The 19,499-nt window shown below is 33.1% G+C and overlaps 1 protein-coding gene across 1 annotated transcript in view; it reads left to right on the top strand.

The window, feature by feature from the left end:
* Positions 1–19,212, top strand: part of LOC143064913 (uncharacterized) — a 29,748-nt gene extending 10,536 nt beyond the window's left edge. Inside the window, exons 2-5 of the mRNA XM_076238127.1 lie at positions 9,111–9,187; positions 10,824–10,921; positions 16,324–16,449; positions 17,169–19,212. Of these exons, the coding sequence (XP_076094242.1) occupies positions 9,111–9,187; positions 10,824–10,921; positions 16,324–16,449; positions 17,169–17,446 (579 nt within the window). The 3' untranslated portion in view covers positions 17,447–19,212. The remainder of the gene's footprint in view (positions 1–9,110; positions 9,188–10,823; positions 10,922–16,323; positions 16,450–17,168) is intronic.
* Positions 19,213–19,499: the final 287 nt, after the last annotated feature.

Genomic DNA, 19,499 nt, shown 5'->3' on the forward strand with positions numbered 1-19,499 from the left:
GCCCTTCAATTACAATAAAGACCTTTTTGCGTGTTTGCATTTTATCTTAAAAACTATAATAAATAGATAGAAACTTGATGAAGCAAAAATTATCAACTTGAAAAATTGAAAATATAGGTTAGCTAGCATACATCATGTAGACGAATTTGTCAGTTGTTTTCTTATCGGATTTCACGTCTGTCCCTATCTAATATACCCATGAATATTTTCAACTGGCAGTCCATATTTCATCGAGTCTTATCTCGGTGGCATCTATTACAGGACCACCTGTAATTATTGTTAATTTGTTTTCGTCTAGAACATGCATGTAATATTTGCTACTGGTCGTTTAAATAACGAACAATCAGTTGATTAAAATAACCAAACTACCGTGAATCGTAATATCATACTTTTCAAATATTATATATAATGTCATATGATAAAGAGAATCGTGTTTATATCACATATGCCAAGATTATAACATACACAAGGTTGTTTATTTTAGTTTTTACGTTAATTTCGGTTTTATTTCTTGATTATTGTATATCAATTAAATGTACTAGACGAACAGCCAAATTAAATACAAATAAATCACAATTGTCTTTAATTGCAAAATTCCCACATATAAAATGAGAAAACCTATTTATTTTGATCTGCCTGTAATGTAATCACCTTTTAAAAATGATTACTGTTAGTCACGGAATAGATGTATTTACACTGAATAAAAAGCTAATATCGTAAATAAATTATCAATGTATGTGTTCCTTCCAAAATTTGTTAACCAGCAATAATGAAAATGTGAATAAATCTAAATTTCAATGCTATCTGTAAGTGTAGTTGCAGATAAACAATATATTATCCGTGGACTCGGAGTACCACTGTTTTTCGTTTTTTAATCCTTTTTTCGCGATTGAATCGGCCATTTCAGAAAACAATTTGTATTTCGACAAAAATAATAAATGCATACTGTGATTTGTGAAGGGAAAACAGAAATAATGAAGACATGCTTGTTTATAACTCCGTTTCAGCTGTTTTAATTCCTTTATGTCAAAGTTTAACCGTCCTAGTTTAATATATGTGGTCAGCTTTAATTTAAGTAGTACTGGCATTAATATCATTGATTATACTTCAACCTTAAAGACAAAATTTCAGGACTAATCAAATGATAAATCAAATAGTAAAGATTGTAAACACTTCTCTCTGAATTTGAGGCAAACACGATGGGAACAAACTCTCGTATACCGCTTTTGACAATAATGTTATCAACGCCGTATCCTGCTGACGGTTTGCAATAACATGCAAAAGGTCAGATGAAACACATGTATTTTACTATGATATGCTCTGTTAATGACTACTGACGATTTGCGCTAATTAGGTCAGATGATACATTCTACTGATGTATACTGACGATTTGCTCTTATAAGATCAGATGATGCATTCTACTGATGTCTACTGACGATTTGCTGTATAAGGTCAGATAAGACATTCTACCGATGACTTCTTACGATTTGCTCCCATTAGGTCAGACAAAATACATATTGTCTATGTGTTCTGCTAATGACTACTGACGATTTGCTCCCATAAGGTCAGACGAAACACATATATTTAACTATGATATGCTCTAAAAATAACTACTGACAGTTTGCGCTCATAAGGTCAGAATATACATTCTGCTAATTCCTAATGATAATTTCGTAAACATCAGATAAGTTATTGACGAGTTGGCATATAATGAATATTTCAGAATAAAACAAACTGTTTATTGTTAATGCAACAAAGAGACAAAAGAAGGAAACTTGGAAAGCTGCCATACGATTATCATTAAATCATGAAAGAAACAACTTCTCTGGGTATTGTCTAAGTTCACATGATACCAATATAACATATTATGGAAATATCATACAAGGAAAAAGAATAAATTTTTATGTAGTAACATGGTAAGTGATTAGGGAGAGGCGTATTGGAAATACACGAGGAATATTAATAAAATGAAACTATAGATAAATATTCCTTTTTATATAACACATTTGGCAATATCTCCATTATTCAATGAAAATAAATGTATAAATTAATGAGTCTCATTGCAATCATAGCCCATCTTCTTTTTTCATACTGAGAAATCCACTCGAGAAATCTGTTTATTCTGATGTTTGTCTGTTCTCAAACGACAGTTGCAAACCAACAGCTTGGGTTCTTTGTAGGCTTTAAGTAGCAGCGAACCAATTTTGTTTACGCTTCTCATTATATAGAGACTTGGTGACTGTATCAATTCATTTGAAACATGTGTCGTTCGTGGTTTTTCTTTTCTTTGTTTTACGTCCATTTTGTTGTCTACGTCGTGAAATTAATTTTTTGTTGTATTGGTCAGTTGTTTGGGTATTCCTGGTATCTTTTGTTTGGTCTATAAAAAAGCATGGAAGTTATGAAGTTTGTGCGAACGTAAAGCTGATTTTACCTCACCATATTTTGTGTCTGAACCAAGTTAGGCTATCTAGGCCATGTTTTGGTAAGTCCGGCTATCTGGACCATGTTATTTGAGACGTATTTGTCTTTGTTTGTCTGTTTTTTATGCTTCAGATGAGTCGGATGTTGAAACTCACCTTTTGCATTTACATCAAATCTTAAATGGTTTTCTGATAAACTATGCAATATAAAACAATAAGGACATAAATACTTGTAGATTCTACCATAATTATTTTTTTTGGTTTACGTAGGAGGAAACGCAAAGTAATACTATGGGCCAATTTGTTTAACTGTTCTGGTTGGTCAATCGATTTTCTTAGTTTAGATTATTTTTTGTATAGCTATTGTTGCCTTTTCAAAAGGAACATGTATGTTGACAGTTTTTTTCTCCTCTTTTAAATATTTTGGTAAAATTCTTTATATTCCTTTGTGGTATTGAAATGAAATATCGATAATGAAGGCTGTTATATTAATAATTGTGATATATTGAAGATTAAAGTATCGAATATGTTGCGGTTGGCCTGAGTTTTTATATGGCTCAGATCCAAAAGAATCGCTAATCTAACAAACCATAAGTTAACGTTTGTTTATTAAGAGTTTATTAAAGGAATTATATATCCACAAGTGAGAATAGTGATACAAAAACATCTAAAAATATTAAAAATAGATCAAGACGATGGCTTTGATTGCATTAATTATCCCCATTTAACAAAGAACAAAGACACGAACAACTACAGATCATACTGTAGCCTTCAATGATGAGTAAAACCGACACTGTAAGTCAGCTATGGATCCATAAATAGCAAAAAGGAACACAAATCAAAAGTAACAAATCACGCCCTGACTCAAGTGAATATTTTATTAAATGATTTTAAATGTCCGTTGTTAACAACTGCACCAAGTGTTTCCATATACTTTTCTGCTTCATTTATAGACCACATAGCTTTATGAAAGTAACATCTACCTATAATGCATATTGAATTAGTACCTGAATAATAATATCATGAAATAAAAGAATTGTCCTGTTGTAACTATGGATTGGTTCAATAATCGTAGAGTCGATAACATATACAGTAATGCATTTTTTGAATTAAAATGTTTCTGCTTTTGTTTAAGTTTTCTTCATTGATTTTAGTTTCATGTTATTTTATTAAGACAGTTATAAGTGAGTGGGAGTCTCAAGTATCTCAAGTATATTTTAATTAGTTTTCATGTAAAGTTGTTAAAAGTTGAATCCACCCCATTTTTAGTCTTTTCATATGTAGCATCATAATGGTTTACTACGAACATGTTTTATATTTATTAGTATTTGCATATATGTCCCTCTGTTAAGTTATGCCAGAAGCATATACTTCATGTATTATATGTCTCTGGTTATTCTTATAAGATATATCTTCCAATTCTAAAATTGTTGAAATCTGTATAATTCTGGAACAAACGTTTTGTATTGTTCAGCAACTTCTTTGCAGTTGTGTGTATAACTTAGAGTTTCAAAGGATATCTAACAGATCAAATTTATTCGTTTATTGTGTATTAATGTACGTTTTTTGATTGAGTTAAGCCTGCCAATTGATATTTTATTGTGTGTTTTTCTATGTTGTGATGTTATGCTATTGTTTTAGAAAAAGGGAGAAGGTTTGGATCCATTAAACCGTTTAATCCCGCTGCAAATGTTTGCACCTGTCCTAAGTCAGGAATCTGATGTACAGTACTTAGTTGTCGTTTGTTTATGTAATTTATACATGTTTCTCGTTTCTCATTTTTTATGTTATATAGATTAGACCGTTGGTTTTCCCGTTTGAATGGTTTTACACTAGTAATTTTGGGGCCTTTAATAGCTTGTTGTTCGGTGTGAGCCAACGCTCCGTGTTGAAGGCCGTACATTGACCTATAATTGTTTACTTTTTTTTAAATTGCTATTTGGATGGAGAGTTGTCTCATTGGCACTCACACCACATCTTCCTATATCTATTGATGATCGTTGGTAAAAGCAGAATTATAATTTTGCTATTTTTCATATCCTGTTGCTTTTTAAATGCAACAGGTGATGCTGAAGAGAACACTATATCATACGATACTGCATGTAACCGTTTATAAATGTTACTTAATGGTCATGGTTGAGATCACATTAAGTAAATGCCATTTACAGTTTTTACAAATTATCTTTATATTTATGTCTGCAAATTGTCTATTTTAAAACTTTTAAAGGAATTTTAAAGGTTATAGTCAAACAAAGATATCATACTCGTGTGAAAATGGTAGCATAATGTCATCGTGTCAAATGTGTTGCGTATAATTTCCGTAAAAAGTAACGAGCAAATGCGCCCCTGCCCCTAAACGTAGCTGACTATGCGGTATGGGCTTTGCTCATTGTTGAAGGCCGTACGATGACCTATAGTTGTTAATGTCTACAGGTGTCATTTTGGTCTTTTGTGGATAGTTGTCCCAATGGCAATCATACCACATCTTCTTTTTTTATTGCCACGTACACAAAGTTTGACGCGATTACTTCATTGGAGACAACTTTATTGGAGACAAGAAAAATGGTTGCATGATTCAGAACAATACATAAAATATACATTTAGTAGGCGGTTTTGCGTTGGTATCTTAAGTTTGATTCTGCATTATTTTCTGTGAGACAAGCGCTTATGACCTTGAATATATATATATATATAAAACTAAAAATGTAGAACGATGCGTCACTCCACTCCCTTCGTCACATTTACAGGGACATATTTTTTAATAGATTCGTCTTTGCCATTCTATTTTCATCGAGTTTATTTCCTTATATCTTGTTATGTAGTCTTATTTGTTTGTGTTTTTGTGTTTGTTTTTTTTTTGGGGGGGGGGGGGGTAGCTGTTAATATTTAGATATTTTAAAATTGAAGTCAAAATATTAGGATTCTATGGTAATATTTGCAATCTTGTGTGTATTTTATTTCTGCTTCTATACGGTGTCTTCCCGATTGTCCCACTTTTTGAAATTACTGGTAAAAAGGTAGTGAAAGTGGGACAATCGGGAAGATGATTGTGGGACAATTGGGAAGTTTAATTGTTGGACAATCGGGAATTGCTTTGATTGTGATTAATCTGTTTTATAGTGGAAAGTAGGTAAATACAGGTAATTAATCATTTTCTTGTAAAATATGAAAAAAAGAACATAAAATAAAATAAAATATTTTATTTTGCACATATTGATATGAAAAAGCAGCAAACATAGACTATAATGTAAAGTCATACAATATCAGATATCAAGCACTGAGTCTACTCATTTCTTCATTAAAGTATGATAATGGGTTTCAATCAAGCATTTTAGAACACAATTGATAATAAAAAGCACAATTATTGTAGAAGGTTCAACAATAAAGAATAAAAAATACATACGTATATCATTAAAGCATAATTATAAAATTGTAACGAATCTGTGTCAAAATGTTACAAATAGGAGGCAGTGTCTGAAACTGAAATACAGTGATATCATCATTCTGTAGTTGATCTTTCAGTTGTTGAATGCGCTGGTTGAGTTTGGTATACTTCCTTCTTTTTGTAGGTCTTACTCCCCCAGCATGGTACTGGATACGAGTTATCTCGTTAAATGCCTGTTCTTCTTTGAGGTAGTTTAGTAGTGTATATATGTTTGGGTGTGGCACTTAAATCATCTTTTCAAGCCGCTGTGTCATCCTTCTCGGTGGTGTGTTGTCCTTAGTCCTTCTGTTTGATAATGATTCCATATCTGTCTGTTTGCTTCAACACATTAAGTAGTAACGTAATCTGCAAAGGGGGTAGTATTTGCAGTTGAGTCTGAATTTTCCAACTATTCCCGTTTGGAACCAGACGTCTTCTACTTCTGCTGTTGGTACGAATGGAAGGACTGCTGCCTTGCGTATCAGTTGGTGTATGTCTGGTTTCCCTTTGTAGTTTGTGACGAGCCCTGTTGATTGCACTTTACGCCAAATACATAGTGTAAAGTGGGAAAAAAACAGCCTTTGATAGTAATTCCAGGAAAAGATGTTCTGACCGAATTCTGTACAACAGATTCGTAATCTTTGAAGAAAGTTGTCGGATTCAGTTTAATTTGGCGTTGGGTGCAAGCAGTCTTCAGTAGTGAGAAGAATCTGGTATAGATGTCTTCTGACTTTCCAGGTAATAGTGCAAAAACCAGTGGGAACATCTTTCCACCAATCAGTGCATGTAGAGTGTACAGCTGTTCAAAGATTGATGGACATTAATCACATTATTTAGAATTTAAACAAAAAATATAAAATCTATGAATACTCTTTTTTTTTTAATGGATTCATTTTTTAAATATTTATTTAGAATCTAAACAAAACAACCATTATAAATGTTGGTATTTGTATTTGTTTTATAAATAAAAGTAACATTTTAGATATGTTTTTAGATACGAAATGTTATATTATTGAATGAAAAGTGCATTAATTTCATAATTTAAAAAAAATCATATCTTTTACTTAATAAAATGGATATAATCCAAAGATAATACTTTGAAAAGGTAATAATTAATTCTTGTCATTTTAACAAAATAAACACAAAGTCTACTGTCTATTTAACATTTCACATAAAAAAAATTACTGTGGGACAATCAGAACTTTTCATGTCGGACAATCAGAACTCTAAAATTTGAAAAAGTGGGACAATCGGAAATAAACCTATTATACGTATTATGTGTTTGTTTTGTGAATGTATTAAATATCTATTTAGGAATCGCATCGGTTGGGACTTTTGTAATGACTGAATACACTGTTGGGAGATGTAATGAGTGAGCCCCGAGCTCATCTTGGTTTAAATTATTAAATTTAATTGCATGATTTTATCAATAGCCAATATTTATACTGGAAATACTGTGATAAATCTAGCTTTTAATATTTTCTATTATGATTTAATCTAAGCCGACCCCAGGACATCATTTTTCGTGACCTGATAATCTAAAACCTTTATTATTCTAAGGTTTAACCGATTTCATTATTTTATCTTCTAAACTTTTTTATATTAAAAATATTTGCGACGAAAAACTGGAACCGCGCAACGTCCTCTGGATCTGTCCGTCCAACCTTGATCAACCTTCATTTAACATACAAGGTAAAAGGAACAATGAGAGTAATTGTAAATAAAATTTGTCACACTAACACGATAGTAAAAAACAAATTGTAAACAGAAACTTAGAACCTAATAATTTAATAAACTAAGTCTGATAAAGCATGCATGGTCTTTTTTATTAGTTGATGTTATCTTCAAATTAGGTTTCAATAATTACGAAATGTCTTAGTCGAAGTCTTGTATAGTTGGTTATTCAGTTACGGTCTATGTTGATGCCTTTTCACGTGTGGATGTGATGAGTTAATCCCTCTATGCCTTTTCACATGTGGATGTGATGAGTTAATCCCTCTATGCCTTTTCACGTGTGGATGTGATGAGTTAATCCCTCTATCCCTTTTTATATGTGGATGTGATGAGTTAATCCCTCTATGCCTTTTCACGTGTGGATGTGATGAGTTAATCCCTCTATCCCTTTTTACATGTGGATGTGATGAGTTAATCCCTTTATGCCTTTTCACGTGTGGATGTGATGGGTTAATCCCTCTATCCCTTTTTAATTGTGGATGTAATGAGTTAATCCCTCTATCCCTTTTCACATGTGGATGTGATGAGTTAATCCCTCTATCCCTTTTTAATTGTGGATGTGATGAGTTAATCCCTCTATCCCTTTTTACATGTGGATGTGATGAGTTAATCCCTCTATCCCTTTTCACATGTGGATGTGATGAGTTAATCCCTCTATCCCTTTTTAATTGTGGATGTGATGAGTTAATCCCTCTATCCCTTTTCATATGTGGATGTGATTAGTTAATCCCTCTATCCCTTTTCACATGTGGATGTGATGAGTTAATCCCTCTTTCCCTTTTTAATTGAATTTACAGTATGTTTTGCTGTTACACCACTATCAAAGTGTATGTGAAGGATTGAGCTGCACAGACAAGGAGCCTATTTGGTCCAGTGTTTGTTGTCTTTTATATTTGTTTTGGTTGGGTTTTTTTTTTTTGTTAATGTTCTAAGTTCAGATTATAGACAGTTTGTTTTCTCTTACTTTAAATTATTTTACATTTGTCATGCTAAGCTTAGGCTTGTTTAGAGTCAGAATAACTTACACACAAACAGGTCGCACAGTTCGGAAAGTCGGTCCATATTAAACATAAAACCACGAAAGGTCGGCGTTTTATTGGATTATACTTTCACAATGCCTAGTTATACTAGTATTATGCAGAAATGTTTTACAAAAAGTCTCTTTTAGTAATAATTTGCATAGTTTGTTTATACTGAAATATAAGACTCCAATGAAATCTATTTAGCCGGTATATGTCATTATCTCGATGACATCTTTGTTTGGCTTATTTTTTAATCTTTAAAGTATATTTCTCATTTTGGATGTGATACTATCTTATATCCAATATTCTCCAGAATTTAACTGACAACATTGAGTGTATTTAACCCTATCGCACTGAATTTCGTGCAATTTAAGTCACGAGTACTACTAGTGTGTTTTTTTATAAAACATTTAATTTATTAGACAAATACATAAAACAGTGAAACTATACTTGGGATTAAACATAACTTTATGTCTGCTGTTTTAAATTTGTGTTTGTTTATTTCAGGAAATAAGTTGTAGTTGTGGTGGTAAAAGTGATGGTTCTCAGTCAGAATCATGTTGGTACACCTTCTGGTATATATGGTAAGTTACTTTTATAGAATCGTATTGGTATACCTTCTGGTATATATGGTAAGTAACTTTCCCCTAATCGTGTTGGTTCATATTCTTGTATGCAGGTTAAGTGGCTATTTCGAAACCCTGCCCTTTTTAGTTTCTTTAAGAGTGATAACTGTTTAAGTATACAGTGTGCAACGTCTTCATACGATGTAATTTAAAACCTAATACGGATGCTTCGCTTCTTAAAAACTAGTGTTCTTTATATTGAATATCTTAAGAAAGCATAATTACTATAAAGTTAAGCCTATGTGACAATATAAAAACGAGACAGAACAAAGACCGGGAGTGTTAAACACGAACGAACACATACAAACAGCGTTCGAATAAAAACCCAGTACACTTGATAACAAACTTCCATAACTGATATAGGCAGGGATTAATATATAGATCGGGTGTCTACAGCCATCCTAGATTGTAAAATCAGCAGACGATAATCGATCAAGATCTTTAATTAAATATTCAAAAAGCGTTTCATTTTTATAACTTTTCATTTAAATTCAGAAAAAAATTGTTGTTAATATTGTAACAAATACAGAATTGTGTTGTCTGATTCCTTTTTTTTAAACTGAGCCATATGAAAATTGATAACTCAGATAAGTTAATTTCATTATGGAATTGACAGCAAAACTTTTTATGTTGTAGTGTAAATGAGTATAATGCACGTGATTGGAATAAGAGTCACCTTCTCATATATTATTTTAAAATGTTAATGTTTGGTCTCTTTCTCCTCACACAAAAGTGGGCTCTTTACAAAATCGGACGATTTTTTACAACCTCTATTTCAGCGATTCATACTTTTTATTAAAAACACCGGATGTAAAATTAAAAATTTTGGTAAAGTATTCCAACATTCTATTGTTTTTATTAAGATTCTCCCCCATTCAACCACAGTTGAGTGTTGCGAATCTTTTGGTTCGGTGATCAGTTTCTAGTCATCTGACTTTTATTTCACAGACGCTATTTAGCGTGAATCTATTACCGGTTATTATAATGTAGAACGATGCATGTCCTCATTTTTTCTTTTCTTGACGGGTCATTGTCAAAACAAAAAAATACGGTTTATGTATATAAAAAAATATAGTAGTACCATAGTTTATAGAAATAGCATTTGCTCCAGTTTGTGGTTCATTAACTGTAACCACAATAAATGAGTACTTTTGAATGAGGTCGGACTTCTCAGGATCCATTGAGGATTTGTTACCAACAACACATTGATCTTCTGTAAATAATATATGACCTGAAATTGTTTCATTTAAATCAAACGCTTCACCTAAATTAAGATTGCTCGTACTTGATTACATGTGTTATCAACCTATTGCACTAATGCTTAACATACTGACTTATTCTGGAAAGATTTTTATCTTTTAGTATATTTCTGACCATAAGAAATTTATCTTTGAAAATTCATGAAACAATGTACTCTTATATCATAGAGTTTCATAGATGATAAAACTATATATTTCCTCTTTGTTATGTGATGTTTTTTTAAGCCATGCATGGAAAGTGACAGAGGAGAACTTTATAAACTAGTTTTAGATTTATGCAGTTATGTATAACGTCTAAGTTACTATATGTAATCATTTTTGTTTTTCTTTCGCAGGGTGGCGTTAGCTTTATTTGTAGCTGTTTTAATCACAATAATGGTATTCTATTACAAACACAAATCTCGTCATCGGACGAGAGTACGAAGATTGTCAGGTATGTTGAACAAATATCAATTAGAGATTAGAATAATTTTAAATTTTTAGTCAAATTAAGCTTAATCAAGAGGTGTATTTTACGAAATTACCAGTACAAACTATGTATGGAAAGAAAGTATTCGAATTGACAACAGTGGAATAGAATAGTATAGACGATACTGCACCAAGGCGAACATATGAACAACAAGAATGTGTCCATAGTACACGGATGCCCCACTCCCACTCCCACTATCATTTTCTATGTTCAGTGGACCGTGAAATTGGGGTCAAAACTTTAATTTGGAATTAAAATTAGAAAGATCATATCATAGGGAACATGTGTACTAAGTTTCAAGTTGATGTAACTTTAACTTCATCAAAAACTACCTTGACCAAAAACTTTAACCTGAACTTTGCACTATCATTTTCTATGTTCAGTGGACCATGAAATTGGGGTCAAAACTATAATTTGGCATTAAAATTAGAAAGATCATATCATGGGGAACATGTGTATTAAGTTTCAAGTTGATTTGACTTCAGCTTCATCAAAAACTACCTCGACCAAAAACTTTAACCGGACGGACGAACGGAGGCACAGACCAGAAAACATAATGCCCCTCTATTATCGTAGGTGGGGCATAATAAAAACACATTATTGAAAATTAATGTTTACATTTTTTCATATGTAGGACAAAAGTGAAGTCAATGATAATTTGGTACCAAGAGGGGTACTCTTTTCACTAGCGAACACTGTCGCCTTGGTTTTGTTTCCCTTTCGATGAGTAAATGGAAAATTGACGTAAACGATTACAAAATACCAACTTAAAACTCACAAACAAAATATAATAGTAAAGAACAAGTTATGAAGACAGAAAAAGGGTTTAAATTATTTTCCAGACCTCAAAATCGTCCCAAAATAAAAAGCCTGGAAAATGTATTCATCAGAGAAAGACGGAGTTCTGTTAACTCAAAATTTCTAATAGAAAAAAAACCGCTTCAACTCCCACTGACGTGGACAGGTACATAACAAAGTGATTCTTGAGTATTCTACAGTCCACCTATAAGATAAATGGTTCCTCTCAGTCTCAGATCTGTCTTTGATATTCCTCTTCTTCCGAAACACAAAGTAGAGAATCACTACAATTTACACAGTTTTAATGTAAAAAAAACTGTCCATTATTTTTATCGTTATCTGCGTATATGGGATATTAGATAAAGTTTCACTACCATAAGAACCCTAGTATTTATTGAGGAAATCGATATCCTCAATAGCACTGTGGCAATGATTTTTTTTTTTTTTTTATCTATGATGATTATATCACATTACCTGAAAAAACGAAAATAATGGTATTCGCATTTAAATGTAAATATTAAAACAAAACCTAATTTATCACACAATGCAATAAAATAAAAGCTTAACAAATATGCAATGAATTCTTCTTTTGAAATTAACCCAAAAATCGATCACTTTCAAATTTGAAGTTGAATTTTATATTTGTTCAGCAATATTTAAGCCATTAATTTGCAGGGTATGCATTGTGCCGTCTGGTATCATTTCTTTGCTTAAGTAATGTACACTTTGTGCTCTTCAAAATTCAAATGCAAATTATGATTATAAATAAATTGCAAATGTTAAATAAATTTTGTCTCTTTGTTTTGTAGGAACCTACTTTTCAGACACGTTTATCTAATACTTATTTAAAAAGCTCCATTAAAGACATTAAACAAACTGTTCCCTACTAAGCAGAACAATGCTTCGATTGTAGTCGATCTTCAAAGCATTCCCTATATTATAAACCATACCGTCTTCTTATTGAAGAAAGGAGTCTTGAAAAAACAACAGATACTGTCCCAAATTCAAGTTCCTTTTTGAGCATGTGTCACGTGTTTTGATATATTTTTTGGCTTTTCAAACTACTAGCGAGGCAGGAATGTCTAAACGATGTAACAAAATATATCCAAAACAGTTTCAAAAACATTTGAAGACTGAAATTACCATATAATACTTATATCACTACTAAAAAGTTGACCCTTTATAATCAAGACCTTAGCATGACCTCCTTTTTTCTTTTATGATGTTGCAAGACTGATTTTATGTTGACTAATTGCAAACTTTTTTTCTGTTGGCTGATATTATTACCAGATGATTCGTTGAAGAACTGAATGCAAACTAAATACAAATGTTTTTTGAAAGTAAATTTGCAATCTGGGATCCAAAAGCCTCTCAGATAAAGATATATATAATTCTTGGCAAAATTTCATTTGACATCCCATTGTTAACCAGGATGTGGTATGATTGTCAATGAGACAACTATCCACCGAAGATGAGTATAGATTATCGGGTTTTCTACACATTGATATCGTAATATATCAGCCGCGAGCCACAATTTGAACCTTTTTGCCTTGTCTCGTTTTGAAGTCTTGATACGAGAATTACGGAACAACAGAGCAGGGTGATATAGGCGGAGGGAAGGACGATAAAAGCAATTATAATTGCTTCGTACGGCCTTTAACAACGAGAGAAAAAAATATATACGTATATTCAGCTATAAAAGGTCCCGAGGTAAAAATGTGAACTAATGCACATTTTAACTTCACTAGTTTGACTACTAACAGACTAGTATTACATATCTATCGCGTTCATTTGGCTGGAATGTTTCTACAAAGGCAAAATTCATGTCACAAAATGACAACTACATAAATAAGGAGATCTGCATGGACCTAATGCACTTTTGTGATATTATCTTACTCAAAGAAGTCGTAATGCGTACGAAAATAGTTACCTTTCAATTCAAACTTTGAAAAACAAATAAACATTATCAGTTTGGCTCATGTTTTAACAATGGTTATTGAATAAGAACCGATCGATATCAATTAGAGCTTGATTAGGTTAATGTAATGTCAATATTTCATCATCTATAAATAATTCAGATCACTAATGGGTTTCCTTCTATAAGTTCACGTAGTTTTCATTTTATCTCTAGCGAACTGAACAAAGGTTTCTTCTAAAACGGTAATGTTTTGTGTACTGAAATTGACATCATCACTGTTGGTAACAAAGCATACTAATCAGTGATTCAGTGCTGACATGGTTGGCTATGTCGCTACCACTGGTCACTTAACAAGTGATTCAGTGCTAACATGATTGGTACTTTCCGTACCACTGGTCACTTAACTAGTGATTCAGTGCTGACATGATTGTTACTATCGGTACTACTGGTCACTTAACACGTGATTCAGTGCTGACATGATTGGCTATGTCGCCACCACTGATCACGTAACCAGTAATTCATTGCTAACATGATTGGAACTTTCGGTACCACTGGTCAATTAACTAGTGATTCAGTGCTGACATGATTGGAACTGTCGGTACTACTGGTCACTTAACCAGTGATTCAGTGCTGACATGATTGGCTATGTCGCTACCACTGGTCACGTAACCAGTGATTCATTGCTAACATGATTGGAACTTTCGGTACCACTGGTCACTTAACTAGTGATTCAGTGCTGACATGATTGGAACTGTCGGTACTACTGGTCACTTAACCAGTGATTCAGTGCTGACATGATTGGCTATGTCGCTACCACTGGTCACGTAACCAGTGATTCATTGCTAACATGATTGGAACTTTCGGTACCACTGGTCACTTAACCAGTGATTCAGTGCTGACATGATTGGCTATGTCGCTACCACTGGTCACGTAACCAGTGATTCATTGCTAACATGATTGGAACTTTCGGTACCACTGGTCACTTAACTAGTGATTCAGTGCTGACATGATTGGAACTGTCGGTACTACTGGTCACTTAACCAGTGATTCAGTGCTGACATGATTGGCTATGTCGCTACCACTGGTCACGTAACCAGTGATTCATTGCTAACATGATTGGAACTTTCGGTACCACTGGTCACTTAACCAGTGATTCAGTGCTGACATGATTGTTACTGTCGTTACTACTGGTCACTTAACCAGTGATTCAGTGCTGATATGATTGGCTATGTCGGTACCACTAGTCACTTAACAAGTGATTCAGTGCTGACATGATTTGTACTGTCGGTACTACTGGTCACTTAACCAGTGATTCAGTGCCGACATGATTGGCTATGTCGCTACCACTGGTCACTTAACCAGTGATTCAGTGCTGACATGATTTGTACTGTCGGTACTACTGGTCACTTAACCAGTGATTCAGTGCCGACATGATTGGCTATGTCGGTACCACTGGTCACTTAACTAGTGATTCAGACTGAGTGCTGACATGATTGGTACTGTCGGTACTACTGGTCACTTAACCAGTGATTCAGTGCTGACATGATTGGCTATGTCGCTACCACTGGTCACTTAACCAGTGATTCAGTGCTGACATGATTGGTACTGTCGGTACTACTGGTCACTTAACCAGTGATTCAGTGCTGACATGATTGTTACTGTCGGTACCACTGGTCAGTTAACCAGTGATTCAGTGCTGACATAATTGGCTATGTCGCTACCATTGGCCACTTAACCAGTGATTCAGTGCTGACTTAATTGGCTATGTCGCTACCACTGGTCACTTAAAAAGTGATTCAGTGCTGACATGATTGGGTATGTCGCTACCACTGGTCACTTAAGCAGTGATTCAGTGCTGACATGATTGTTACTGTCGCTACCACTGGTCACTTAACAAGTGATTCAGTGCTGACACGATTGTTACTGTTAACCACTGGTCACTTAACTAGTGATTCAGTGCTGACATGATTGTTACTGTCGGTACTACTGGTCACTTAACCAGTGATTCAGTGCTGACATGATTGTTACTGTCAGTACCACTGGTCACTTAACCAGTGATTCAGTGCTGACATGATTGGCTATGTCGCTACCACTGGTCACTTTACCAGTGATTCAGTGCTGACATGGTTGGTACTGTCGGTACCACTGGTCACTTAACCAGTGATTCAGTGCTGACATGATTGTCTATGTCGCTACCACTGGTCACTTAACCAGTGATTCAGTGCTGACATGATTGTAACTGTCGGTACCACTGGTCACTTAACCAGTGATTCAGTGCTGGCATGATTGGAACTGTCGCTACCACTGGTCACTTTACCAGTGATTCAATACTGACATGATTGGTTCTGATCAATAAAAAAAAACAATTAAATGGACGTGCAGACATTGTTTTACAACCTTCCACACTTTTAAATGCATACAGAATTGATACATTTTTGTTGTTTTCAGCAGTAAGTGATTTTCTTAAACTATTATGAAGCGTACCAGAAATGAGTAATTTCGGTAAGGAAATCGTATTCATATTGTTGATAACTAAGCTGAAAAATAGATTTTTGCTCGACAAAATTCAAAGAGGGACAAGGTTTTGTAAATGAGGGAACATTCCTATAGAGTTTTATTGTTTTTTAATATTTCTTTTCTTTATTTTCAGCTGCTAGACCACAGAATCCACCCCCTTATTCCGTCCCTAGTCAACTTCCACCTTCATATGATGATGCTATTAAAGATAGTCTTCCCGTTCCCCCGGGTTATGTAACAGATTACAGATTAATAAGTCGTAAGTGGAATTAACTTAGTATTGCAAAGGACAAGGTTCATTTCTGGCAAAACACGGCATTGAACTTTAACGTTATCCCAATATATATCACAAATACCACAATTCTGTTCTTTTCCAAAGTGGTAATGGTATGTGAAGCAATTCCCATGATAACAGTCAATCGGAGGTTCAAAATACAGCACATTCTGGTAAAGTTTTCAAAATATGACGATTGTATGCAACTTAGGATCCAATTGTTGTACAACTAGATGTGTCTAAGTTTTAATTATATTTAATTCCTAGAAACAACGTGTATGCGAAAAACTGTCATAAAAACACTTAAAACTGACGTTGCAACACAAATAATGCCAAATTAAAGGGGGATCATAACTTCATAATTTATAATGTGAGATGCCAAAAAGAAATTACTTTGTAATAAAAATAATATTACAACTAAATATATATGTGAAATTGGTTGTGTTATGAACTCATTTGATCATATTATTTTTTCCCGACAATATGTCGTCTTAGACAAAATATTATGTATTGCGGTCATGATTAAAAGGGATAATTTTGATCTACGTTTGATAACACTGATTACCATCAGACATCAGGTCCCAAAGTGTGTTATATGATATGTTTAAAAAAAACAGTCCCTGATCATAAATATTTCCTTTCTGTCATATATTACATGTATATCATATTTATAAAAACATGTTGATTAATCATTTTTTTTGTAGAATATCATAATAATCGAGGACAAAGTGATGTCAGTACAATATCATACCCTCCGTCATATATAGAAGGTCCAGTACCGCAACCACCGCGACAACAGCTGGCCAGTCAACCACGACCCACACGGAATTCAGTTAACCCTCAAAGGCAACAACAGCCCCCGCCAGGGAACCAGGTTCCGCCCCAAAGTCAGCAAGCTCAAACAGGACGAGTTCATGGTCAGTCTCAAAGACAACATGTTCCAACAAGAGTAACACAACCACAACAACCAACACCTAGGTGATTTGACGTGTCTCACTTCGGTAAGGGATTGAAACAGTTTTAAATGGAACAACGAGAACTTATATTGTAACGCCTGCTGACCATTGCATTTCTGTGATAGAACTTAAAAGTATTTAATTTTTGTAATGATTATAAGTATTTAATTGTTTAGTAATTAATACATTTTTTGTAAGTTGTTGATGATGTAGGACTTTTAAAGTAAAAGCTTATTGTAAAAATAATTATGTGAAATTCAGCCAATTCTAAACAATCAGAGTTAAGTTTTGTATATATGGTATCACGGTATATTCATATATACAATGTGCAAGAGCAACCTAACATATGTGAAACATAATTTAATGCTATGTTGACATTGCATTAAAGCAAATTGACTTACCATACAATTGGTGATAAGTAGGTATAAATGGCATGCATAAGGAGCATTTATTATATCGAAACAGTTGACTTGTTTTTTTCTACTTTTTTTTTTTTGCATTGTGTTGAGTGTAATCAAATATGTTTTCAAATCGCTTTTTATTTATTATGTTTTTCAGTTGATATTCAAAATTCAAACGTTTATTAAATCTGTCTTTGGATGTTTGTGAAGTATTGTAAAAAGTGTTTTTATTCGATGGTGTTGACATTGTTTGACTATTTGCTGCTGTACTTATTATTACTTATTACTTTAATGTAAATCTTTCGATTGCATTTAAGTTAGATAGTGAATTATGGACAAATAGAAAGTATTATTTTAAGAGACATGTATTTTGTTTTATATTAATGTGTTTCTTTAACTAGTCATTTTCTATTTTCCCATTAAGTCATCAAACTCATCAAAGATTTGGTACGCCAGACGCGTATTATTGTATCTAATTGTTATTGTATTAAAAAAAATGTTTTTCTAATATAAATATTTACGGTTTTCCCGTTTAAATGGTTTTACACTAGTAATTTTTGGGGGCCTTTATAGCTTGCTGTTCGGTGTGAGTCAAGGCTTCGTATTGAAGGCTGTATACCTTGACCTATAAAGGTTTACTTTTATAAATTGTTACTTCGATGGAGAGTTGTCTCACTTTCACTCATACCACATCTTCCTATATCTATGTTCATCTTCGCTACCCAAGGGTTACGAGAGGAGGGGACTGGGTCGTAAACCTTGGCTAGCATCTTCAGGCAAAATAATACTTAACCGTAGTCATATCTCATATTAATGAGATTATCTTTTTGATACATATTTTTAGATTTTTATTTTACTTCAATATCATGAATGTGGTAATTGTAAATAAAAAAATGTTGAAAAATGATGAAAACACACACAGTCAAATTATCTTTATACGTTTTGAATATTATACGGAGTCTAAATTAATGTTTTTGAAACAAGTACAATGTAACCTTTTATTAAGTAGACAATGTTTTTGCTCTCGAATCCCTCAAATAGTGTATATATTTTTCAGCACCCCCACCCCCACCCTAAACATTTTATTGATTCTAGTATGAAACTAAAGATGTATACTCTGTGATAATTTTATTGTTAAAGTTTTTATGATATAGTTTATGTTACTTTTATATTTATGAAATATTTTGGATGTTAAGCATTGCATGAAATGATGAAGGCTTTAGAAGGTGTACTGAAAGTACATTTTAGCGCAGTTCAGTTTTATCGTTTTTTTAAGATTATTTTCTACGATGCATTTATTCGTTAATATTTGTTGATTCATTTTCTTGTTGATTTTCATATATTTGTGAAAAACAAAGATATTTTTCTATTAAAGTTTACAAAAATCCTTATTTGCATTCTTTTTGACTGGAACTTTTCTTTGAGTTTTGTACAAATTTGTGCAGGTAAAATATCTTACTATTTTGATCCTCGTATCACTAAAGTAAAGTGTTCATTTAGTAAGAGGAAAACTACAAAATAACCTTTAAAAGTGAAAGAAGAAACACGTCCTCTTGAAATTCTAGAGATTTACAACATATCATTTTAGGCTATCAATTACTTTATAAATACCGTTGTTTGCTTACTCTTGCACGTTAATTACAACTAAATTACCCTTGCATCCGTAGTACATCTCCAA

This window comes from Mytilus galloprovincialis, chromosome 2 (assembly GCF_965363235.1).
Source record: "Mytilus galloprovincialis chromosome 2, xbMytGall1.hap1.1, whole genome shotgun sequence".
Classification (NCBI taxonomy): Eukaryota; Metazoa; Mollusca; class Bivalvia; order Mytilida; family Mytilidae; genus Mytilus; species Mytilus galloprovincialis.